General features: G+C 38.9%; 1 protein-coding gene across 1 annotated transcript in view; it reads left to right on the top strand.

Annotated features, from left to right (window-relative positions):
- Positions 1 to 27,138, top strand: part of LOC136856930 (galactose mutarotase) — a 141,333-nt gene that overhangs the window by 9,167 nt on the left and 105,028 nt on the right. Inside the window, exon 2 of the mRNA XM_067135193.2 lies at positions 8,655 to 8,816. Within this exon, the coding sequence (XP_066991294.1) occupies positions 8,655 to 8,816 (162 nt within the window). The remainder of the gene's footprint in view (positions 1 to 8,654; positions 8,817 to 27,138) is intronic.

Here is a 27,138-nt window from a genome sequence, read left to right as displayed (position 1 = left end):
GTTTTTACATAGCTATGGTTCTATCCTGTATTGAATATGGTAGTGCAGCATATGAACCGTGCTGAAACTTTCAGATAGCCTATACCATAGTGGAATTAGGCCAGCAAACGGAACTTTCCATACTAGCCCAGTTCCCAGTCTACTCACTGAGTCGGGAGTTCCACCTTCACAGAAAAGACGGCAGCACATACTTCTCACATATCGTCACATATTATCACATAGGAGGTTTTGTCCCGGCAACGACGATATGCTGCCATAATTCATGAATTGTCACAACATCCAGGCTGTCAATCTTTAATACCCAATACCACCAGAGGTACAAAAACTGGCCAAATACTACACAACCGGTTGGGATTTGAATTGATAGCTTGTGTCGTGGGTTAGATGTGGCTATCAGCGGTTGCCTTAAGTAGACATCTAGCGAGGTACCTCCATGGCTAGTTCTGCAACTGGATATATGGCTGGATCTACTCCATGAACCTAAGGTGAACACGGCTTGTGTTCATCGAATTTATTTCCATGACTTTGTTCACTAGTATCCGGACGTGTAACATGCCTTCAAGGACGGTTCTAAGATAGGAATGTTGGATATTCGTTCATCTTCGATGATGTCAGGACCAAGATTTCACTTCATACTGCCTGTAGCATGTATACTGCGGAGCTCTTCACCATCTTAGAAGCTCTGCAGTTTGAGCTGAGTCATGAACGAGACCACTTTCTCACGTGTACTTACTTTTATGGTCTCTGCAGTTTGCTGATACATTTTTCTGGCAACACCTGCTGCTGCAGCAGATTCATGACCTTGTTGTGTGATGCTGGCACCAGAATCAATTCCGCGTGGCTTCCAAATCGTGGATATTACAGGCAACAAACTGGCAGATCTAGCTGCGAAAGTGGTACGTTTACCACCTAGACCTTTGAACATATGTGCTACAGATATCTGTTCTGAGCTACGTTGAGCCATCTTGATGGCCTGGGAATTGGAGTGGCTAGCTATCCAAACTCACAACAAGCTGAGAGCAATTAAGAAGACAACTGGTGTGTGGCAGTCCTCTTTCCAGTCTTCATGGAGAGAGGCCTTAGTTTTGTGTAGGCTGAGGGTACTCTTATCTCGTAAAAAGGGAAGACTTTCCGGTGTGTTCTTGTGGTGCCGAATTCACCATTGCCCACATCCTCACTGTGCGTCGATCTCTCTGATTAGACAGAACCTTGGCCTGCAGGAAACATTAACTCATAGTATCCGATGACTAGATACTGCTAATCTCGTAATTTGCTTTATGTGTGAGAGTGGATTAATCAAGTGCATATAAATTTTAAGTGTTCTGTTACTCAGCAAACTTAGGTTTCCTTCTGATGTGTTTGTATCAATTTTGGTTTAATAAAATAAATTTTGTTTTTCAATTCTTTTTAAAGTCCCTCATTGAATAAATAGTGCTATTTTATTTTCATTTGTTTTTTCACTTAATTTGTTCAGAGAGGACCATTACCTACTTGTACTTCCTCTTAAAACAAAAGTCACCACAACCACTAATATAGTAAAACTTGCTCAAAGCAGAATTGCAAGGAGCCAACATTTTTTTCTTAATTAGACAAGTTTTTGCATTACACAAAATGCTGTTTACCTAAAACACCAATCACCACCACTGCTACACAAAACATGATACAGTATACAGCATTTTTAAATATTATTTAGAGCTTACCTGTATCTGCCTACGTATGACGTTCGGCTATCCAGATTTATGTACATAGTACTGTAATACACTAATTTGTTTAATATTGCTGTGCTGGGAAGTAACCTAGGGAGAGTCTCTACAATCATCTTGAGACTCTGGCAAAATGGGGGTTGTGATGCAAATATAAGAACTCAACAAGAGAGTTCTCTTAGCCTCTCTCACCTCAATCCTCCAATTTCCAACCTACTCGCGGTGCCCCTGTTAACAACTCTCATTATTGTTCCGTATTGAAGATGACGCTAGGCATAGAATCTCAAGGATAATTTAATAAAACCACCTATTCAGTACTTTTCACGTTTAATGTGGTTTGAATCTACATGAATTTATGTAGACTTATCAGGTCATGTACATGTTTCACATGTTTCACCCATTATTTGGGCATCTTCAGCCTGTAGACAACCTTTATGTCAAGGTTTGGGACCTTTTTAACCATATAATAGTATAATATATATATATATATAATAGTATAATATACGAACGTTAATAAACTCTTTAAGACTAACATGCCAGGATAATAATTTTTTAAATGTGAACAAAACATAACTGTGGGTAACGTAAATGAGTGGTGTTTAAAACTAATTGTTAATTGTAGGCTGATCAAAATTGTTGTGAATGAAAATATAAATTTAAATTAACGGTGTCTTTTACACAGTTAAAACTTGTCAGTCCTATTCTATTTAACTTAAAAATATGTTCAAAACTATAAATGGATCTTCTTCCTCTAACATAAGTCATAAGAAAAGAGGATATTGATACTGGGGCTTATTTGATCCACATATTTCATTTTCCTGTTCTTGACGTAACTGATGTTGAAATGTGTTGTCAAACACTAGTGGAGATTTAAAACCTATTGTTATATAGGCCTATAGACTGGTCAAGAACGTTGTTGTGAATGAAACTGTAAGCGTCTTGACTTTGGGTCTTATGTAACGACAAGGAATTGTAAAGAATACAATATTAGGCTGTTTCTTAGTTTTAGGCTGCTGCTTAATTTGAGAAGGAACATCCTAGACACTTGATACAGTCTTGTATGAATATCATTCCCGTTGATGTGTTGCTCCCACAGCTGCAGCATCAGATGCTGAAATAGAATTCTATGAAATTAGAACATACTGTCAATCTGTTTGCAAATAGAGAAATAGTAATAATCCAAGTTGACTTCAGTGCTAAGATTGGGGACACTATTGGAGACACTGACATCAGATCTGTGATTGGTCATTATGGCCTAGGTGAAAGGAATGAATGAGAAAAGCAGCTACTGGAGTTTTGTGTTGGCAATGACATGGTAGTTTGCAACACCCTCTTCCAGCATCACCTAAGGTGTCTGTACACTTGGATATCATCTGGTGATAGGAATCGGATTGATTTCATCTTGGTGAGACTACTTTGGAAGACATCTGTTCTGAATTGTAAGACCTTTCCTGGAGCGGAAAGTGGCAGTGACCACAATCTGTTGGCCATGAAAATACGGCTAAAATTAAAAGTCACCAAGAAGATAAGAGCAAGACAGTTTAGACTCACTAACCAGGATTCTCTTGCACGCCAGGCAACTTGTACAGCTAAAGCTCTCAGATTTGCTACTAAATGAGGAAGAATCCCCTTGTCAGACGTGGGACAGAATGAAAGAGATTGTTTTCTCATCTCTCCCAGAGCCAGCTAGGAGCTGAGTGCAAAACGTCCCTGGATATCAAACAAGACTTTGCAGCTGATTGAAGAAAGAAGTAGTTTGAAGAAACATGGTATCCAGTCCATTCAGGATGATAATAGGTACAGGATCCTGTGTAGAGAGATACAGCGTAATTGTAGGAATGATATATCACAGTTCATCCACAGCATTTGTGAGGAAATAGAACAAAACCAGAACCAAAATCAAACAAAGGATCTCTTCAACAAAATCAGTAGCATCACTCGTCAATTTAAACCACATACATGGGTTGTAGAAGACGAGAATGGATGCCTAATTGGAGATAGAAAAGAAGCGCTAAAGAGGTGGAAACAATACCGTGAAAAGCTGTACTGTGGAAGAAATGATGTAGCAGTCCAGCAACCAGGAGGGCCTTCTGCATTAGTACCTTCCATTCAACAAAGCAAAATCAAGAACGCCATTCACCATTTGTAAAAGAACAAATCCCCTGGACTGGATGGTATTTCTGAAGAGATGCTTAAAAAAATTGATGAAGAAAGCTTGTACGTGATGCACTTATTGTGTAATAGGATATGGACGATGAGAGAATGGCCAAAAGATTGGACAAGCTCTATCTTAATCTCCTTGCACGAGAAAGGGTCAGTCAGGAAGTGTTCCAACTATTGTACATTTACTCTGATATCTCATGCAAGTAAGATTTTATTGTACATCATAAACCAGTGCCTCAAGTCTTACACAATGCCTCACATATCCATTGAGCAAGCGGGATTTGTTGCAGGAAAAGGAACACGGGAACAGATTTTTAATATGAGGCAAATCATTGAAAAATCTCATGAGTTGTGTGTTCCTGTGCTAATATGCTTTCTTGACTACAAGAAAGCTTTTGATTGTGTTGTCTGGAATAAACTATGGCTGGTTCTAGGTGAATTTGGTGTTCCACAACATCTAATGTCATTACTGAAAAGTCTGTATGGAAACAATATTGCAACTGTAAAGGTAGATGGCAACATTTCAGAATTTTTCAGTATTTCACAAGGTGTCCATCAGGGCTGCATATTATCACCTATTCTATATAACATCTATGCTGAATATGTGTTGAAGAAAGCTCTCAGTGACTGGATTGGAGGCATATCAATTGGTGGATGAAAAATCTGTAACCTGCGCTTTGCTGATGACACCACTCTCCTTGCCAGCAGTGAAGATGAACTTGCAGAATTACTAGCAAGGGTAAAAGATGCAAGTTTAGAATATGGGCCAGAGATCAACCTGCGCAAGTCCAAACTAATGGTAATTGACAGAGCAACACAGATCCAGCTGATAGGTCGATTAAGGGAACTGGAGGGGGTAAATAACTTTATATACCTCTGGTTGACCATCTGTGATACCGGAAGTTCTGACAAGAGATTAGGTAGGAGAAGTATCACCTTAGGGCATGTTGCCATGAGCAAATTCCAAAAATATGGCAGAGCAGAGCAATAACAAACAGTACAAAGATTAGACTAGTTGATTCTCTTGTGTTCTCTGTCTTCCTTTATGGTTCCGAGACCTGGACCCTCAAGGCAAGAGATAAGTACCGTATTGATGCCTTTCAGATGTGGTGTTGGAGAAGGATGCTCCATGTACCTTGGATGGAAAGAAGAACTAATGTATCTATTATTCAAGAACTGAATATCTCCGAATGTCCATTTCTTCAGGCATATTGTAAGACAGGATAGTGAAAATCTGGAGAAGTGTATCACGGAAGGCAAAGTTGTCGGCAGAAGTATCACGAGGAAGGACGTCGAGCAGGTGGATTGATCAAGTTCTGTGTACCACCGGTCTGACTCTTCAGCAGGTTTTAAGAGGAGCTGAACATCGTCAAAGTTGGTGCCGCTTAATCAAAAATATTGTGTGAAGTCAAACGGGGTCACGACGCTCAGCAATGAGTTACACGGCTCATGATGATTGTTATTACATACAGTATGATACACAATACATCATTTTGACACTGTCAAAAGACCATATTACGCTATTTCACAACACTCATCACAACACTAAGCTTTCTTCCACAGATCATACAAAGAAACGTGTTCCCTCTTCTTTCTTATCATGTCTTCTTGAATGCAGTTCTGAGCTGAGTATTAGTTCAAGAAGCGTGGAAGAGTTAAATGTAATGGCAATTTGCTTTACGTAGACGAGAAAATTTCGGAAGAGCAATTCGGCTTCCATAAGCAGAGATCAGTATTGCAAGCTGTCATGTACTTGCTAGACATAATCTAGGACACTTTAAGATTTCCTAAACAGAAGGTATATGCAGTCTTCATAGACTTCACTAAAGCTTTCAACCAATTCAGTAGAAGCATACAAGTGAGAAAGCTCACAGGAATGATTGGTCTGGAACACCACTACATCATAAGATTTGATTAAGGATATTCTACATAACAACCAGATAGAACTAGATAACAGCTTAACCAGATCTGACCCTATCGATCAAACAGACGGAGTACTCCAAGGTGAGCCTCTAAGCCCTCTTGTATTTAACGTCGCTACTGCAGATGTAGCACATGTCTTACATCCTCAAAAAGTAAAAGTCGTTCTATATGCTGATGATATGGTCTTGACCTCAAAATCAAAAGATGACCTTCAGGAAAACTTGAATCAATTAGCAATATGGGACCAGAACAATGATCTTGAAATAAACCTTAAGAAAACAATGACAATGATCTTTAGAAAGGACGGAAGAACAGCCAAGGATGACATTCTTTATCTCAGAGATGAGTCATTGATTCAAACTTGTCACTTCAAATACCTAGGAATTACTCTTCAGACGCAAGGGAAAATATTCACATGTCACGTGAAAGATAAGGTAATATGTGCTGTCAGGTCAATGAATGACATTAGTCATCTCTAGGACATGTCTCTGCAATTGGCAATGGGACTATTTAAAGCAAAAATTACACCTATCGCAACGTATGGATTGGATATAATATGGGATAATTTAAGCAAAAGTAATTTGAAAGACTTAGAGAAAGTGAAAGCTATATTTTTAAAGAAACTGCTTTGCCTATCGAAATACACGTTGACATATGAACTAACAGGAGAACTTTTTTTTATCGAAGAACTTCGACTAGATCACCAACTACCGTCCACAAGACAGTACAACGAGGTACTACAAGAACCACTAGAAAAAAATAAGGAGATCCCAATTGATTTCTACTCCACAATGGCCATGACATCAACAAAATGGAAGGGCACTGCCTATGAACTAAGACACACAGTGACCCCTTTCGCAGTGCATGGTTTTCACCATAGGATTTGTGAAACAGAGGTGTTCCATGTGCCCACGCCAGAGTGCATTTGTAAATTATGTAAAAAGACATGTGATAGATATCATGCTCTTGTGTGTTCTAAGAGGTTGTCGTCAATAACACAATTAAGTTATGTAGGCCTAAATAGTTTTATGTAATGCACATTGTGCTTACTTATTCCTTAATAATTTGCTTTATGTCAATAATAATTTGCTTTACGTCACAAATGCACTCGACGATCTGTTTGTGGGTTCGAATCTTGTTTTGATCATCTTGTTTGCCTCTTTCTTCTTCCACCTCCTCCTATTTCTCGGCCTTTCTTGCTGGTAGAAGGACTGTGGCCGATTCTAAATTGTGATGTGTCATAATCATAAGTCGTTCATCACTTTGAATAAATTTCTCTGCTTTGCAGGGAATATTTCATGCTTAACACAAGCTGGATATTGCCAGTACATTTTCAAGCACTTCATTCCTTCCATCATCTGTATTATCACTCTCCAAACCCCATTTTGATGAAACACTATGTCACAGTTTCTGCCTTAATTTGCTTTACAGCCAGTCCAATCCAGTTCACTGCATCTAGAACTGACATAGAACTTGTCACCGTTTAAGAGATGTCAGCTGTTTCCATATGTACAACCAAATATTGCATTAAAAAGCACCTATAGTATGATTTGAATGTGAAAATGATGATCTATTGGCTGTAATATACTTGTTGTTTTAGGGGGGAACCAGGACAGTTTCACGTTTGACAGTGTTATGTTCGGGTGACAGTGGCATTGTCGAGGAAAAGAATAATCTTTCAGTTTTGTGTTTAATCCACTCGACCATTCTTCCATTAAAGCAGCATTTGTCCAAGCAGTGTTATTGCTTCGCCAAACAAATGGAATAAGGCTATCAATTTTCATATTCTTGAAACATCTTGGTTTCCCTGTCCTCCTGATCACGAGAAGTTTTTCTAATTCTCCCTCCATATTCCCAGACAGTAACACTGTTTTTCTTTAGACATTTCACCCCCAACACACTTTTGTCCCTTAATGGCGAGCAACTTTGTTGGTAATAACTGAAAGAACAATCCTGTTTTGTCTGCATTGAAAATGTTTTTACGTTTGTATACTGTCCACCTACGTGCCTCAGAATCTCAGAAACAACATGAGCGGTTGACAGAAAGATAATCATGCACATGCTAAGTGACAGTTCCATTAACGACAGGTTCAACAGCTAGTGTGTTCCAAAAGAAGACATAGTATCTGTAACATTCTTTCAATTCTTTTACTTAGTAAGGTTTTGAAACAAATTTTATGTTTGAAAAATGCCATTGAAATTTATAGGAGAAATAAGGGTTTCATTGCGTGATGACTTTTTTCTTTACATTTAGGATTTCTTAGAATTTCCCTAATAAAGGTTTTATATTTTTATGGTTTTTTCCCCCTTAAATGGAGGTAGTTTCTTCTTTCAGACCAAATAGTAACATGTCCAATAATTTGCATCAAAAGTGTACATTCTCTCAAATGAGTAATGGTCACACTGCCAGGCTGAGTGGCTCAGACATTGAGGCGCTGGCCTTCTGACCCCAACTTGGCAGGTTTGATCCTGGCTCAGTCCGGTGTTATTTGAAGGTGCTCAAATACACCAGCCTCGTGTCGGTAGACTTACTGGCACGTAAAAGAACACCTGCGTGACTAAATTCTGGCACCTCGGCGTCTCCGAAAACCATACAAGTAGTTAGCGGGATGTTAAGCCAATAACATAATAATAGTAATGGCCAGAAATAATATTATCTTGTAGAGTTAATTTTTATAGTGCCTCAGGTAATATGAGATATATAAAGCAATGATAGTGCTTCTCTGTCCACCAGAGTTAGTTTTTAATGTATACTGAAAAAATTAGGTAAATGGACATTAGCTGTCTTGTAAATAAGCTCCTCAGTTATGTAGTATTTCTATGTTCATAATTGCTCTGTATTTTTAATGTATTTTTTTCTTTCAGATGGAGCGCCTTGCTATGATATTGTGCGGCGATTTACTATGTCCAATCACAATGGCATGGTTGTTCAGATCATTACTTACGGAGCCACCATAACATCAATACAGGTTCCTGATAGAGATGGTTCCAGTGCTGATGTTGTCCTGGGATATGATAATATTGAGGGTAACTTACATTCTCAATTGGTTTCTAATTGTCACTCATGCATTTTAAGCAAAAGTTGTGTAAAAATATGGTTAGGTTCTGACAACATTTTTGTATAGCTCCAAGGTAGTATAGTAAAGGTGAGAATTGAATCAAAAGTGCAACAAAGCAAATGCAGTTAGCTCATAGTTGCAATCAGTGGTATTCTCTAACAAAGAAGTTGGCTAATGGATGGTCTGATTTTCAACTGACTGTTATGTGGGAATGAAAAATGGGTGGACTCAGAATATCTTATGCATAAATTAGAAGTAACTGACAGGAAAGTAGTAAGGATGATTACCGGTACAAACAAGTAGGAACAACGGCAGTAGGATACTCAAAATGAGGAAATGAAGGCTAAGTTAGGAATGAACTTGTTGGGTGAAACTGTACGCCTAAACCTGCTTTTGTGATGAATGTCATGTGTGACAAATGGAGGTAGATAGGTTACCTAGGAGGATAATGAACTCGACCATGGAGGGTAAGAGAAGAAGACCTAGGTGATGAAGATGACTTAGTTTTTAATCATTTGAAGTCAGGAGGCATGGAAATAAACGAGGCCCTGGAGCTCATTACAAATAGAGGATTGTGGAGGCATTTATTTTATTCACAAAGGGTTGCAGACTGAATGCTAAAAGGCACAACAGTCTATAATGAAGAGGTATGTACATGTGCAAATGTGGTGTTTGTTTTTAGTTGATTGATATAAAAGGTAGATACTATTTGAAAAATAACATTGTTACTCTGAGTTTATCCAAGAATTTAAATTATATAAGTACATTTTCAGAATAAAAATTGTAACACTCTAAAGAATGGTGTCCAGTTGAATGTTGGTACAATAACTGCTTGTTGGAAGATTATAGTTAAACTGATGATTGTTTCAAGGATATCAACCAACAGATGGCGTGGTACCATTCACTTTGTTGTGTCATGTCCATCTACACACCAGACAATAGTCTATCGTGTGCTTCCTCTTCTGTCATAACACTGTTGTACACATCTCCTGTGATATCAGGTAAGCATTGCCTGGAGAATGGATTTGCAATCTGCTGTGTTCATCAATGAGAGCATGATCTGCCTGTATGCAAGTGATGGCTGCTTACGTGTACGATGTTGACCTGGTGAGCATCATCATCCAGGAATTATTTGCCCCCGATATTTATGCCTAGCTTTTGGCATCATGGTACGGGGTGCAAGCTACAATTCTCGTTCACCTTTATTGTATAATAATTTCCTGTGGCTATTTCTAGCCGGGTGCAGCCCTTGTAAGGCAGACCCTCCGATGAGGGTGGCCAGCATCTGCCATTTGTAGGTAACTGCGTGTTATTGTGGTGGAGGATAATGTTATGTGTGGTGTGTGAGTTGCAGGGATGTTGGGGACAGCACAAACACCCAGCCCCTGGGGCACTGGAATTAACCAATGAAGGTTAAAATTCCCGACCTGGCCGGGAATCGAACCTGGGACCCTCTGAACTGAAGGCCAGTACGCTGACCATTCAGCCAATGAGTCTGACACCTTTGTTGTATATGGAGGATAGTTAAATAGTGCTCGCTACATCCAGGACATTGTTCAGCTGGTCCTGCTACCATTCCTTCAATAGGAAGGTGATGTACTCTTTCTCCAGGGTAATACTTGTTCACATGCTGCTGTTACTACGAGACTTGCTGTATGTGGTGTTCGGCAAAAGCCCTGGCCAGCACAATTCCCACACCTCTCTCCCAATGAACATATCTGGAACACTGATGGGACGATTTCTGACTCAGTCTGAATGGCGAGTTGCACAATTGCAAAAATAGGTGCAAGAGCCTTGGAACACTATACCACAGGACAATATTTAATACCTGTATATGATCATTTACTTTTGACAATACAAACCTAGATGGCTGCCCGAGGAGAATAGGCTATGCTGTATATTGATGTGGTGCTGAGCAGTCAGTCAGTCCGCCATTCAGCAATGATCTGCATTTATAGCAGGGCTGTCACTCAGTTGGCAGATTCTCTATCAGTTATTTACATAGCCTTTTCTTAAATGTTTTTAAAGAACTTGGAAATGTATCTAACATTTCCCTTGATAAATTATTGCAGTCCTACTCCTCATTATATAAATGAATATTTGCCCCAATTTGTTCTCTTGAATTCCAACTTTATCTTCACATTATGATCTTTCTTACTTTTAAAAGCTCCACTCAAGTTTGTTCTTCTACTAATGTCATTCCATGCCATCTCTCCAGTGACAGCATGGAACATACCAGTTATTGCAAAAAATCAGCTTCACTTCCCATACCAAATCCCATTTACAATGAATCAATAACAGTAAATTTCCACCTTTTTGATACTTATATTTTTATCAGTTAATCATATACAGTACATGTTTTATTCCATTTGGAACATCTTCAGCTGTATTACAATGCTTAGGTGAAATTACAAAGTATTTATCTTCTTAAGAACTTAATAAGTACCCTGTTTTATTTAAAATCTGCGTGAATTTAAAAATTGAAATAAATTAAAATCAATGTGGATGGTTGAATGGGGTGGTGAAATGGGAGGGAAAATGCATTTACTTATTTTAGCCTATTTTAAAACTACAGTATATCTATTAATTTTAACAGATGTTACAAAAAAATGTTTTTGTTTCCAGCACTTTTTTCACTATGATATATGATATTCTGCTTGTCTCATAAAAAGTTTTGGAAAAATCATTTTCCTCTGTCACTGTTCTATATTTTACAAGGATGTTCTCTTCATTTGCTCCTTCCAAGGCGAATGTTGTTTGTTTTAATTTTATAAAAGTGTCTCTTGAATTCAATTAATTCAGGATCACTGAAGCTGATTGCTATCATACTATTATTAAAAGAGCTTCCTCGAAATCTGAAATGAAATAAAAGGGGGAACTGCTTTTAAAAGTGTGTTTTAACTCTGCACAAGGAAACCTAGTATGTAAAAGAGTGGTTTCATACCTTGTTGTTGACAAAATCTACTGTGTCCTTGGAAGAGCGACGGCTGATGCAGCCTTCCGTCTTGTGAAGTAATGATGTGTGTGTTCCAAAGTTTGTTCCACCTTCGGGGGAGTCAAGGCTGTGGAGTGGGGAGGAGGAGTGTTGCTTACGGTCACGGTTTCAGCTTTAGAAGAAGGGGTAGGGGCAATAGATATACAGGAGGACGGAAGTTCGTTCATTTTCTTTTTTTTTTTTTTAATTGTCTGTATTGTTTTTAATGCCTAATGCTTCCAGATGTGATAATATCCTGTCGTATAAAGGCCTTATCGTTTACGTAAATAAGGACAGTTTGGCTATTTTAAAAATGTTTTAAGGATAAAAAAAAAACCAAAAACCAAACCCCATGGCACTACAGCCCTTGAAGGGCATTGGCCTACCAAGCGACCGCTGCTCAGCCCGAAGGCCTGCAGATTACGAGGTGTCATGTGGTCAGCACGACAAATCCTCTCGGCTGTTATTCTTGGCTTTCTAGACCAGTTCCGCTATCTCACCATCAGATAGCTCCTCAATTCTAATCACATAGGCTGAGTGGACCTCGAACCAGCCCTCAGGTCCAGGTAAAAACCCCTGACCTGGCTGGGAATCAAACCCGGGGCCTGTGGGTAAGAGGCAGGCACGCTACCCCTACACCACGGGGCTGGCTTTAAAGATTTCAATGTAAGAATAATCAGTTCTTGTTAACAACTCCATCAGTCACACAGCTATATACTCTATGATAACACTATCAACTTTCTACAAAAATATTCAATGTCTTTTTTAAATGATTAAGCCACTTAAGGATCATTGTGACCATTCTATGACTTCAAGTTGGCTTGCCTTTAACCAGATTCCATTCATTTTGATTTTGTACCTCAAGGCCATAATTTTAGCCATAGACTTCCTTATCGTGTTTACGTAAATAAGGACAGTTTGGCTATTTTAAAAATGTTTTAAGGATTTCAATGTAAGATTGCACCAACATTACTCCTTTTTCTCATACATATTTTTAAACATGTTTTAATTGTGTAAATTGTATTTTGGGAACTTACAACAAGTTTCCTCATTTTTATAACACATATATTTATGTGACACGTTGACTAGAATAATCAGGATCCTGATCTTTATCTTTTAGGCATGAGATAATGACTGATGGTGCCCATACAGTGGGCAAAACATGTCCCGTTAAATTAGAATGACAAGATGTAAATCTTAATTTTTAAGAACCCAATGGGTATTGAATAGGTGGATCTCAATAAACTTTTGTATCATTGTTGAATTAATGTACATTTCAATATGGATCAGTCATGAAATTTGTAACATGTGAAGCCTGTGTACACGAAAAATTACTTATGTTAAACATTACAGCACATTAGTTTAGAAAACAAAAACATACAGATTGCCTTACACTAAAAGAAATTTTAAATTGTCTTTTGTAAATGAAAAACATGCACTAGCCAACCTACTTAACTTATGATATAGATGTTGATTCCCATAGGGAATCTGAAATATTTGTTCCGAATGAGTAAATTTATAATACCAATATATATATATATATATATATGTATATATAAATAAATATATAAATATATATATAAATATATAAATATAATACCAATTTATATTGGTATTATAAATTTACTCATTCGGAACAAATATTTCAGATTCCCTATGGGAATCAACATCTATATCATCTGATGGCCAAGCAGGCATCAATTTTTGATAATGAGACAAAGTCTCTCATAGTGCATTGGCACTGCTGGTGGCTGCAATTAGCCTATGCAGTGGCCTCCATGGTATGCACTAGCTGGCGTCTTGGTAGGTGTGCTAGGTACCAACTGATGAGCCCAGCCTAGCACACGGGGGCGAAACGCTGGCAACCAGGAATGGGTTGGCTGGAAAATTTATAATGTCCAATAACGGACCATTTATATTGGTATTACTACTTAACTTAAACGTTATAGTTCCTATTTCAGTAGTGGTGAATATAAAAACATGCATTTTATTGAATTTAAAATGTGATAATGATGGTGATGATGATGATTGTTGTTTTAAGATCATCGGCCCTTTAAAACGTAAAGTATCTTCTATTTTAACTCACAGTGGATTAAAAACAAAATATAAACTGCTCAAGCACACCTAATGAACCCAAACCACATGCAGGGTAGGATTGAGAAACTGCCAAACTGCGTTCAAGGTCATTGTCTAGTGTTTTAACAAGCACGTCTTCCATGTGTTGTGTTCAGCTTTTGCCACATACAAGGCACTCACACACTGAAACTCTCGATTTATAATTTTTGTTACTGGTACTTCAATTTATCTGCTTGTATTTATGGGAATATCAAACCATCTAGACTCATAATACTACATCGATTCTGTACTGTACTCCCAAGTCAGTACGCTACAGAAATGGTGCAACATTTGACATACCAAAGTGAAACTCATTGTTCAATGTGACCACTCTGGGCTTCTCTGCGGGCTTCATTTCTCCTAATCCACTTGCAACGCATTGAAGCCAAGACACCAGGGTTGTTCCGAATATCCTCTGCTGCTTGAAAAATACATTCTCAGAGGTCATCCGAAGTGGTTACTTGAGTTCAATATACCTTGCTTTTTATGTTTCTTCAGACGTAAATATACATTGGATTAAGGTCTGGAGATGTGGCGGGCCAATTGATGGGTCCACGTCGTCCTATCCACCATTGACAAAATGTCTGATCAAATGATCATGCAGTAAGCGGCTTACATCAGGTGGTGCACCATTGTGTAAAAACCACATGGTTATGCATAGTCAAAGCGACGCGTCCTCTGAAAGCTCCAGTAATGTAACTATGAAGATTTCCAGGTACGCTACACCGATCAACCGTGCAGGTAAGATGATTGGTGCCGTGCTGAGTAAGGTGCTGGCCTTCTGCCCCAACTTGGCAGGTTCATTTTTGGCTCAGTCCGGTGCTATTTGAAGGTTCTCAGATACGTCAGCCTTGTGTCGGTAAATTTAATGCCCTGTATAAGAACCACAGCGGGACTAAATTCCAGCACCTCAGCGTCTCCAAAAACTGTAAGAAGTAGTTAGTGGAACGTAAAAACAATTATTATTTTTATTATATTATGATTATTGTCATTATTATTATGGAAGCTCTAATTAAACGGGTCAATCACTCGTCATTTTACCTATGGGCACTTCCTCTCCAATAATAAGCCTTCTATTATAAATACCCTGCAGCACTTTAAATAATAAATTATTTGCTTTACCTCCCACTAACTACTACTTTTACGGTTTTCGGAGACGCCAAGGTGCCGGAATGTACTCCCGCAAGAGTTCTTTTACTAGCCAGTTAATCTACCGATAACCCCTGTGGATGGTGGAAGTAGACGAAGATTACACCCACGGTATTTCCTGCCTGCCGTAAGAGGCGACTAAAAGGAGTGACACCGGGCGAGTTGGCCGTGCGCGTAGAGGCGCGCGGCTGTGAGCTTGCATCCGGGAGATAGTAGGTTCGAATCCCACTATCGGCAGCCCTGAAGATGGTTTTCCGTGGTTTCCCATTTTTACACCAGGCAAATGCTGGGGCTGTACCTTAACTAAGGCCACGGCCGCTTCCTTCCAACTCCTAGGCCTTTCCTATCCCGTCGTCGCCATAAGGCCTATCTGTGTTGGTGCGACGTAAAGCCTCTAGCAAAAAAAAAAAAAAAAAAAAAAAAAGGAGTGACCAAGCGATGAAGGAACTGGAACCATGAGATTACTTGTGAATAGTACCATTAAGTGAAGAAACCATTATGTGAGGAACACCATTGGTCTGGGCATTTCCTGTGATTAGTACCATCGTGTGTATTCCACCGAGGCGGGCGCGCGGCATCACGGACTGGCGTCCATGGGGGAGGAGCTGCCTTGCGTCATGCTGAATTGCGTTGGTTCCCCTGTATTCAGAACAGGTCTGCGTTATCTATGAGTAGTACCACTATATGAGGAACACCTAGGGTCTGCATTGCCTGTGAGTAGTGCCTTTATGTGATCAACACCACGGGTCTGTGTTCCCTGTGAGTAGTACCATTGTGTGTAACATGCCATGGGTCAACATTACCCGTGATTTGCACCACCATGTGAGGAACACCATGAATCTATGTTACCTGTGATTAGTACCACCATGCGAGGAACACCATGGTTATGCTTTACCAATGATTAGTACAATTATGAGGGGCCGTTGACCTAAATTTTGGACCCCTGTGGACAACAAAACTCATCTCAGAATATGAGGCATTGTGAATTGGATCCACAAATTGTTTTGGATTCATGGACAATTTTTCATCATTAGTTTTAGATTTTAGTCTGACATAACCTAACCCCATGGGACTACAGCCCTGAAAGGCCTTGGCCTACTACCAAGCGACCGCTGCTCAGCCCGAAGGCCTGCAGGTTACGAGCTGTTGTGTGGTCGGCACAACTAATCCTCTGGGCCGTTATTCTTGGCTTTCTAGACGGGGGACGCTATCTCACTGTTAGATAGCTCCTCAATTCTATTCACGTAGGCTGAATGGACCTTTAACCAGCCCTCAGATCCTGGTAAAAATTCCTGACCTTGACAGGAATCAAACTCGGGGCCTCCGGGTAAGAGGCAGGCACGCTACTCTTACACCACGGGGCCGGCTTTAGGTTTTAGTTAGTGGATACATTTTGAAGTTCTAATTGTTGTTTCATTTCATTGCACCTCGTGCCATTAGGGCCCATTGATCTACCTATTAGGCCCCTTTAAACAACAGTCATCATCATCATCATCATTAAATCTACAGACATGAGTCTGACATAATCGAGCACCTTCAAATACCACCGGACTGAGACAGGATCGAACCGTATGACCCGCTGAGCCCGGTGCAGCACTTTCATAGTAGATCTTTATCCTTCTAGCAATTTTCAAAAGCATGGATGCAACTATGGTCTTCGAAATTTGTGGCATGAGTAACAATTTCATTGATACTACGGATAGCGTTTTTTTCAGTGTCCACCATTCTTTCGTTGACCTGAAAATATTGTGAAAATAGTATAGACAACTTGCATTGTCTGTTATCAGAAATTCAACATACACTGACATAGTAGTAACAGCACTGAAGTTGTGCAGCCACTGTTCATTAGCTCATTAACTATTTCCGTTGATTTTTGTCAGCTTGGATCACTGAGTAATGCTGCTGACGTCTTACAAATCACACACCACTGCACAACACTTGATTTGCATGTATGCACTGATACAGATATTCCGCATCACATGCTGTTTTAATTGCCGTAGCCCATTGTAAAGGCTGAATTTTGCACTACCACTAAGAACTCGGGTATGATGGCATGGCATCTACCTCAATACAAATAGGAACATAAATTCAGGTGTGATTGTTACTACTACTACTACTACTACTACTACGTAAACTTCTCTGGAAATATTATGGTAGAGTCCTGTTTTTCCTTTAACTTACGGTCGCTTGGACCTGATACGTATAAAAGAAATACTTTGAACACACTCGTTTGAATACAATTATTTATAGCCCAGATTGTAGTGCATCATTCCCCGACTTCACATGCCAATTTTCATTAAATTCTCTTCAGCCATTTTCTTGTGATGCCTGTACATACATACATACATACATACAGACAGACAGACAGACAGACAGACAGACAGACAGACAGACATGATGGAAAATTAAAAAGTGCATTTGCTTGTTACTGTGGTCATGTCTGATACAGACATGCCATTCTTTTTAAATTCTGAGCAATGTACAGACCACCGCCGTCTCAATCCTATATACTGCCTGCTCTGTGCTATGCGGTTAACATGTTGTGCAGTGTGAGCTGTTAGTGTCACAAATCTCCGCTAGGTGTGCCAGCTAAAGAACCCAGTTTATCTCCGTACCCACGTGTGTGTTCACATGCATAGAGTATTTATGTATGTGTCTCTGGTTGTAAAGTGATGAATTGTTGTGCTCCTTTCTGTATATCATAGCAAGGAATCCAAATTCTTCAGGTGTGAGGTTTCATGAAGTCCCCCAAGAAAAGAACTTTGGGGAAATTGGCTTAATGCTATATCAAGGCAAGGATCAACCAAAGGTAGTCAATGGATTCCATCTGATTATTCTCGTGTTTGTAGCCTGAATTTTAGAGATGGAGATAAAAGATGAAACTGAAAGAAAAATATATTGAACCCAGAGAGTGTGCCTAGTCGGTTTTCAAATTGCCCCCATTACCTTCAAACCAGAAATATAGCTCCACGATAGACCAGACAATGACAAGATATTTCTTCGGAACAAATCTATGATGAAACATGCTCTTCAACCGTAGGAAATACATTGGATGATGAGTACAAAATTCATGTGAACAATGATGTCCCAATCCAAGTCAATATTCCAACGACTAAAAATGACAGCAGTCATCAGAAAATCATACATTAGAGGCTCCGATCAAGAATTCTGAGACTGCGATAAAAGCTGATGACTAATCATAATGAGCTTAAAAGACTACAGAGAAAATTCGAAGACAACCCAGAAATTGATTGTCTGCATAAAGTAAAGGAAGCAGCTAAATTTAATGACTAGAGCCCGGAAGTTAGGTATTTATTTTTGAATAAAATAGGTAGGCAAAATGGCACTTCAAATACTGAAAATAGGCAGTACTCTAATTAAAATAGGCATTTATTAGGAGTGAAAGCAAAGAGGAATCTCACTCATTATTGATTAAAGTATGTATTTTAAATACTCATTCATTTCTTTATTATCAATTTATCACATAATTAGCATACTTACTCTTATTTTCCTTTGTTACAAGGAACAACAATGCTTTTTCAATGTATCAACTGTCATAGACAGGCGCTTGTCAGAAATAATGTTTTTTGTTTTTCATTATGGAAAGGGAACGTTGTACTTCCACTGAAGTGATTGGCGCAAATTTGAAACAAGCTATTTCGGAAGTTCACATGCCAGTTAAAACAGAATTTTCACCTTTCAGAACATCACAAATGTTCCTCATTTTTTCAATGTCCACATTAGCACATTAGCACACTTTTCACTAACACTGCTTCCTTTTTCTCCTGGTGCTTGCAGCAGTTGATTTACTGCATCTTCGAAGATGGCCATAAATGATACTTGCGAATCATCTCTTTTCTCCAACTTCAAGATTGCTTCCGGTATCACACTATAATGTGCTGTTATAAATGACAGATCATTGCTGAGCTCTTCATGGTCCAATAACTTTTTTACTTCGCGAACTGAAGCAACTTCGTCTACTGATACAGCATGATGTACCTCATGTATCTTATCCAAATTGTTGCTGTAATACATGACTGCTGAGATCCAGGTTTCCCATCAGGTGAGAACTGGCTGTGGAGGAAAGGGAGCTCTGGTGCCACGTCCTTGAAAACCCGGATTCGGGAGGGTGATTTTAGGAAGATTTTCTTGGTATTTGAAACTAACTTATGCACGTGAGGATACAAATTTCTTATCTCTTCAGCAATTCTGTTCGGTCCATGAGCTAGACATGTGAGGTGGAGCATTTTAGGAAAGAGAACTTTCAGGGCTGTAGCTGCTTTTTTCATGTAAGGTGCAGCATCTGTGACAAAAAGTAGGACATCATCATTCCGTATTCCATCCGGCCAGAGCAACATAAATGAATTTGTGAATAACTGTGCCACTGTGGAACCATTTGCTCCCTCCATCTCTTCTGTCGTCAAAAGAAATACTGATGATAGGTCAGTCTGCTTTACTTCCATAGTTCCAATGATGACGTTGGCCATGTAACGTCCCATTGCATCCGTAGTTTCATCAATGGAGATCCAGATCTTCTTCTCTGTAACTGCTTCGAATCCTCTGCAGGGTCTCTTCAAAGGAGATATTCAAATACATTTTTCTTAATGTGGATTCTGACGGAACTTCTTCTTTAGTGTACTTCTGCAGAAACTTCCTGAGGGATTGATTTTCCAGTTTCCAGAACGGAATTCCGGAGTCCAAGAAGTGATTTCCTCCAGGGAAAACGGAGATTGCCTGCTGAATGTTGTAACTGCTGTTGATATTAAATTGATCTTAGGGCCAACAATATTTAACCTAGACTTATGTTTCGTTGTTGTGAAATGTTGAGTTATAAAGTACTTTTTTTTTGTGATTAATAGATTTTTTACAGATTTTACAGAAGAGTATCCAAATTTGCGAACATAGCCATGTAATTTACCACGCAGCGATGAAAATTTTGGCATGATAAATAAGTCAGCGCGAACACCCGAGTTGCCTTTAACAAGTTCAACAGTAGACTAACAGCTTCTTTTATTTTTGACCTGTTAGACAGAAGTGATTTCCTCCCTTCCTCTGCATTATCTTATCATTTTGAAATCGGGAATACTGGGTAATTACACATTGTCACAGCAAAAGGGGTGTGAGGAAGGGGAAGAGACGTACTTCCCTCATCCTCTCTCTTTCCTGGTATTCATTATGCTTGTGCAATCCTTTCACTAATGAAGGTTCTGCTGTTTACAGAGGTTAAATGAATAGGTTGAGAAAATAAGCTTTCGAATGCCTGAAAACAAATAAACGATTTACAGGGAACAATATTCTAAATAGATATTTGTGACGGCAATATGAAATTTAATTTGTGCAACCTTTTTGTCTTCGGTGTACGGAGATTCATTATGTGCTTTTTAAAATGTGTAAATCGCAGAAAAAAAATTCACGATCAAAAAAGGCAAAAAAGGCTTTAAATCTTAAACTAGGCAATGAAAGCCAAAATAGGCAAAAAAAGGAAAAATAAAAATTGTCTCTACACTTCCTAAATGCACAAAAACATATTTCTATCTGATTCTTCAATATATCCAGTCAGATAAAAAAGGCGTTTTGCCTAACTTCCGGGCTCTAATAATGACCAAAAGACCCTTTAGCTTTTAGATCAAATCCACAATTTTCACAAGATAAAATCTGCACGGTCAGAACAAATCACACGGTACTATGTGGCATGGGGAATAGTACCCCAAACAGTTAACAGTTACGAATAAGGGAGGACTCCTAGTCTAGTGTCTTTTTTCTTTTCCTAGTGGCTTTACGTCGCACCGGCACAGATAGGTCTTATGGCGATGACGGGATAGGAAAGGGCTAGGAGTTGGAAGGAAGCAGCCGTGGCCTTAATTAGTGTACAGCCCCAGCATTTGCCTGGTGTGAAAATGGGAAACCATGGAAAACCAACTTCAGGGCTGCGAACAGTGGGAATCGAACCCACTATCTCCTGGATGCATGCTCACAGCTGCGTGCCCCTAACTGCACGGCCAACTCACCCGGTGGTCTAGTGTTAGCTCCATCACAAAGTACTCTGGACAGGTAGCTTAAATGGAAAATGTTGAGTGTGGTGTCAGGATTTCCCAATTAGTGAAAGACTTAGACCTGAAAGTAAAACTCTCAGACCACCAAAGAGGAGTGTAACAGTGATTGCCGATCAAACGGCTCTTCTACGACCGAACCAGTGACAAGTTTGTTTGTGTGGTCAGTGCTCAAGGCATAGATACTGGAAAATCTCCTGCTGTCGTGAATAAACTGTTGTGTTATGTTTTAAACGGAGTTTCAAAAAAGTTCCCTATTCCTGTTGCCTACTTCCTCGTTAAAGGCTTAGAAGACTCCTATCTGTTTCTTTTAGTACAGAAATGATTAAAGCTGTTGACTGACAGTCATAGAGCTAATGTTTAAACATTTTTGAGAGGGAAAAGTGAGAACCTGTGTGACTCATCCATGTGATCCCAGTCGCATACTTCTTTTCAGTTTTGACTATTACCATTTGATAAAAAATGTGAGATCCCAGTTCCCAGACAGAGAAATTACAGCAATGGCATCATCACCTCCAAATATAGGAAAGATGTTTATCGCCTCCAGAGAGACAACATACTCGTTCAAATGAAAACACTTATAACCATATGAAAATCAATCAGTCAATCAATACTGATCTGCATTTAGGGCAGTCGCCCAGGTGGCAGATTCCCTATCTGTTGCTTTCCTAGCCTTTTCAGAAATTATTTCAAAGAAATTGGAAATTTATTGAACATCTCCCTTGGTAAGTTATTCCAATCCCTAACTCCCCTTCCTATAAATGAATATTTGCCCCAGTTTGTCCTCTTGAATTCCAACTTTATCTTCATATTGTGATCTTTCCTACTTTTAAAAACGCCATTCAAACTTATTAGTCTACTAATGTCATTCCACGCCATCTCTCCGCTGACAGCTTGGAACATACCCCTTAGTCGAGCAGCTCGTCTTCTTTCTCCCAATTCTTCCCACCCCAAACTTTGCAACATTTTTGTAACGCTACTCTTTTGTCGGAAATCACCCAGAACAAATCGAGCTGCTTTTCTTTGGATTTTTTCCAGTTCTTGAATCAGGTAATCCTGGTGAGGGTCCCATACACTGGAACCATACTCTAGTTGGGGTCTTACCAGAGACTTATATACACTCTCCTTTACATCCTTACTACAACCCCTAAACACCCTCATAACCATGTGCAGAGATCGGTACCCTTTATTTACAATCCCATTTATGTGATTACCCCAGTGAAGATCTTTCCTTATATTAACACCTAGATACTTACGTGACTTGACATTCAAGCTTGTTCAGTATTATGAAAAACACATCGAACAGAGGAATTTGGAAAAGATTATTTTTCTGCTGTGCAAATATTTCCCCAGCGGTTACTGCTGCTATTCGCTTCATAAAAAGAAAACCATGCCCGTTTATAAACACAAGTATAGATTTTTCAGACGTGGAATCGACAGTGTACTTCATGGACTCAATTTACAAAATTTTTGCATTCTATGATGTCACTGACAGAACTCAGCACATTCAGAATACACTCCAGATTGTGAGCATTTCTGTTCACCAGCAGATAAAAATACTACAATGGTGGAATGATGATTTCATCAAGTTAAAATAATTCAGTTGGAATCAAAACTAAAATGAAGTGTCTGACTAATGAGACGGCAGCTGCTGTCTCGCTAACTGTGAAATGTGTATCTTACCTGTTACAGAATGGGTTATTTTATGTTCTTACTTCTGGAGACGCAATAGAAGCTCTGTTTAATGCAATTAGATTGGGTGATTGATATAATGACATGATGGATGCATGCAGGCACTGCAGTAAGTATCCTGAAATCTGGTCATGAGGAAAGGGTCAGCGGAGTAGTGATAGAAAAAATTGTGTGTTCACTGCTGGTAAATAACAGTAAGAAAGGAACGGAAAAGGTGCCCCGTTACTCGTGTCGAGAAAATTCTGAATTTTTAATTTACCATGCAACAGTGGGATGATCCTAATATATCTAGTGTAATTGGTAAGATTTTATATATTTTACATTTCTATATCTTAATCTAAGCTCAAATAAATGAAATGTTAGTTTCTGTATGTGCATTATCTTCTTAATTAGTAACATGTTAAGGATTATTTTATATTTTATATTGGTGTTATGGACGAACTCTCATTTAACCAACATGTGCTGTGGATGCAGTAAGTGCTGCCATCTGCAGTGTCGTTGTAAACGCAATTCTCGTGGCACAGAGCAGGCAGTATATAGAGATTGAGATGGCGGTGGTACAGACATAACTCTTATTTTATATGTATACATTATTATTTCTTTTTTGTTATGTATTGTTATGATATAGTTGTGACCGTTCAAGATCAATTCTTTTTTATATACTTTTAATGTGTTTTTTCTCTAGATATTTTCTATAAACTTTATATTCTTTTTGAGACGAAAGAAGGCCCAAAAGGGTCGGAACATGTATCATTAATTGTGTTTCTAAGCAACATTTGTTGTGTTGCCTGAGGTGGACTTTTAATTTACATATTTCTGTACGATATTTCCATGTTAGCGAGGCTTGGCATTTTTATGGAGTAAGCAGCATAAGTCTAAATTCAAGAATATCTCTGTTATCATAGTGTATACGGTAAAAGTGTGCAAGACATAAATGATTGGAAGTTGTATTCTGTATAACTGTAGTTATGTAGTGTTTATTGATAAGACCACTATCAACATAGATAATTAAATTAAATTTAAGGCCTTCTCCTAAACTACCATATTACCCTGCATGAAAAAATTCCTAGATTGTAATGCCATATTCCCTGACTTTACATACCCATTTCAATTATATTTTCTCCCATTTTCTCATGGCTTGGTGTTGATATGAACCAAACAACAAAAGTCTAAATTTTTTAATATCCCTGTTGTAAAAGCCGGTACGGTAAAATTGTATAACACACAAATGATCAGAAATTGTATTCTTCATAACTTTTGTTTGTGTATTATTCATCAATAGTACCATGAATAACATTTAGGCCTTCCTCTAAAACTACCATTTCACATTGCATGATGAGATGATGATGATGATGGTGCTTGTTGTTTAAAGGGGCCTAACATCTAAGGTCATCGGCCCCACACTGCATGAATAAAATTGTTCATAGCCTGAAGTGTAGTGCCTTATTCCCTGACTTTATATACCAATTGTCATGAAATTTTCTCGTGAAACGCATACATACAGACAGAGAACACGAAAAATTAAAAATTGCTTTTCCTTCTTGCTGTGGAAACAACTGGTACAGAAATACTATTCCTTTTATATTCTGAGCAATGTACAGACAAAACTATTTATTTTATATTTATATATATATTGTCTTTGGGAGGATTACCAGTACCCTTTCCCCACTTAAGGGATGCCCTGAACTAAGGGCTGTTGCTTTAACTCTAACTATAATCATATTGAATGTTTTGGAACGTTAGCACAGTAGGACTTCTGTTTTTTCTGTGCTGCAGTATGGGAACCTAGAGGCTGTTACAGCTGTGCTTCCCACATCCACTGTAGTGCCACTAGTGAAGTCCATCCTCATGTTCCACTATGTGGTACTGTTCAGTTTGCTGCCTTCCATCAGGAAATTTCCACTTAATCCTGGACAGTATGCTGCCTCCTCCATCAGCTCTGCTGTACTGAAGTCCATCTTCTGTGCTCTCACTGATGATGAGGAACCTTTTACTCATGTTGAACCTGAGTACAGGCTGTTCCTTCAGCTATTTACACTGTACCAAAAACCTATCTTCACCACTGCAGATGCCGTTGAGGTCTTCACTCATTACCCTGAACAAGAGCCCTCCATATTTATGATCCCAAAAGAGAGTGTGTCCCAGTATTATTAAGCCTCCCGTCCAGCTCCATAGCTAAATGGTTAGCATGCTGGCCTTTGGTCACAGGGCTCCCGGGTTTGATTCAAAAAATAAAAAATAAAAAATAAAATTAAAAAAAGAAATAAAAAATTCCCGGCAGGGTCGGGAATTTTAACCATCCTTGATTAATTTCTCTGTCAGGGACTGGTTGTATGTGCCGTCTTCATCATCATTTCATCCTCATCATGACGCGCAGGTCGCCTAAGGGTGTCAAATCGAAAGACCTGCACCTGGCGAGCCAAACATGTCCTCAGACACTCCTGGCATTAAAAGCCATACACCATTTCATTAAGCCTCCCAGGAATTGGGCTGCCTGTTGGTCTGTGGGTCCAATTCCGATGTGTTTGAATCAGAGCACATTTCTGTGGGCCCTCTATTTGCCACCTGGAGACGTGCCATCTAGGGGTTAACAGGCTCCCTTGAGGGTACCACTCCCTAGTTTTCCTTTAAAGATGCAATAGTTTTTATGTTCTGTTGCATTCTCATGTGTGAATTGTATTTCCTGTCTTGTCAAAATAGAAATTCTGTGTTCAATATAACATTATTAATAGATGTTTTAGTTTTCCAATTTTTATAAGTGAATTTGTGTTTAATGTTCCAAGGAAATATTTCTTTTCGGGTGTGAATTGACAGAGGTTTTCAGAATGCTCTGACTCAGTCTTGAATGCTGGTTTGGGTTCTCCGGAATCCATAGTCCCAGTTGTGCCACATAAGACGACACCTACTGGAGTAATTATTTCCTGAGAAATTCCCATCATGCATTTAGAATTTTAAATGGGGGAAATTAATTTTTTCACGCCATTCTTAAAAGTGGAATTGTAAATTTCAAAATTCCATTCATCCTCCCCTAAAATAGGGTACATACGCTGTTGGTTACTGCTCCTAACCTGGAGTACAGACGCTACCTGACATACTACAGTGGATAGTTCTTCTGACTCTTCCATCGTTGGATGTCTGTAATCCTCTTCCGCCTTCAGAGATGTTGTCAGTGTAGTTAAAAGTTTGTTTAGTCTGAGAGAATTACTTTTATTTTGCTGAAGTCCGCCAGCAAGCCGGTGAGGATCCACCTGTCTGTGTTGCCTCTCCTCCTACTATGACAAGCATAAGAAGTTTGTGGATTCTAATTATTATTAATAATAATCATCATCATAATCATCCATTTCCCTTGTCCAACTCCTGCTGTTTGCGATGTTTATGGCACCTTTCCATCTTCCTGTAACCAACCACTATTGTTCCTCCTTAACTGTGTTCCTATCCAGATATCTTCTAATTATACTATTCTTGATTGTTGTTGTCCATTATTATTATTATTATTATTATTATTATTATTATTATTATTATTATTATTATTATTATTATTATTACAGTAGAGTCTCGATTATCCGACCTAAACGGGACCTGGAGTACGTCGGATCACCGAAAATGTCGGATAATACAGAATAACTTTGAAAATGAACTGAAACAAACAGGAAGGCTATACTCTAGTACTAAAACAATGACATGTTTTACGGTACTCTGTTTATTGAATTATCAGTTCAATGGTACAGTACATGCAGTATTGAACGAAAACATTCGAGATGTCTTACGAAAAGACACTTTTCTATTAAGCTGCCTAATGCCTACCGTTTCTTCCACCAATCAAGCCACCCAGCACTGGCAGGAAAATTAGGGTCCCCTTCATTAAACTCCTTCTGGAAATACACAGCCTTTTCCTGCAGAATGGGGCCAGATATTGGCAGGTCCTTCTCCCGGTGTTGAGATAACCAAAGAAATAGTGCTTCACTTACTTTTTCGTACTCATATTTTTCATTTTTTCTCTGCTCTGGTAGAGCACCACTTTTAAATTTCTTCCCTCTCTTTTTTTCCAGTCTCCCACTGTAACACATCCAACATCCATAATCTGAAGCCACATTTTGAAGAATTTCCCCTTTGTCCAGTCTCTTTAATGCACTCAACTTGTCTTCCATAGAAACAATCACTTTCTTCCATTTACTCGCTATACTCACAGAGGATATGAAAACTACAACATCCGCAACCAACCAATACTACAATGAACAATGACCGAAGACTCACTGCACCTATCCTTGAGAAAAAAACTGTCCTACCGCCAGCGGTCAGGCCAGTGCTTG

Source organism: Anabrus simplex, chromosome 1 (assembly GCF_040414725.1).
Source record: "Anabrus simplex isolate iqAnaSimp1 chromosome 1, ASM4041472v1, whole genome shotgun sequence".
In the NCBI taxonomy this organism is placed as follows: domain Eukaryota; kingdom Metazoa; phylum Arthropoda; class Insecta; order Orthoptera; family Tettigoniidae; genus Anabrus; species Anabrus simplex.
This window is presented reverse-complemented; position numbering and strand designations above follow the sequence as displayed.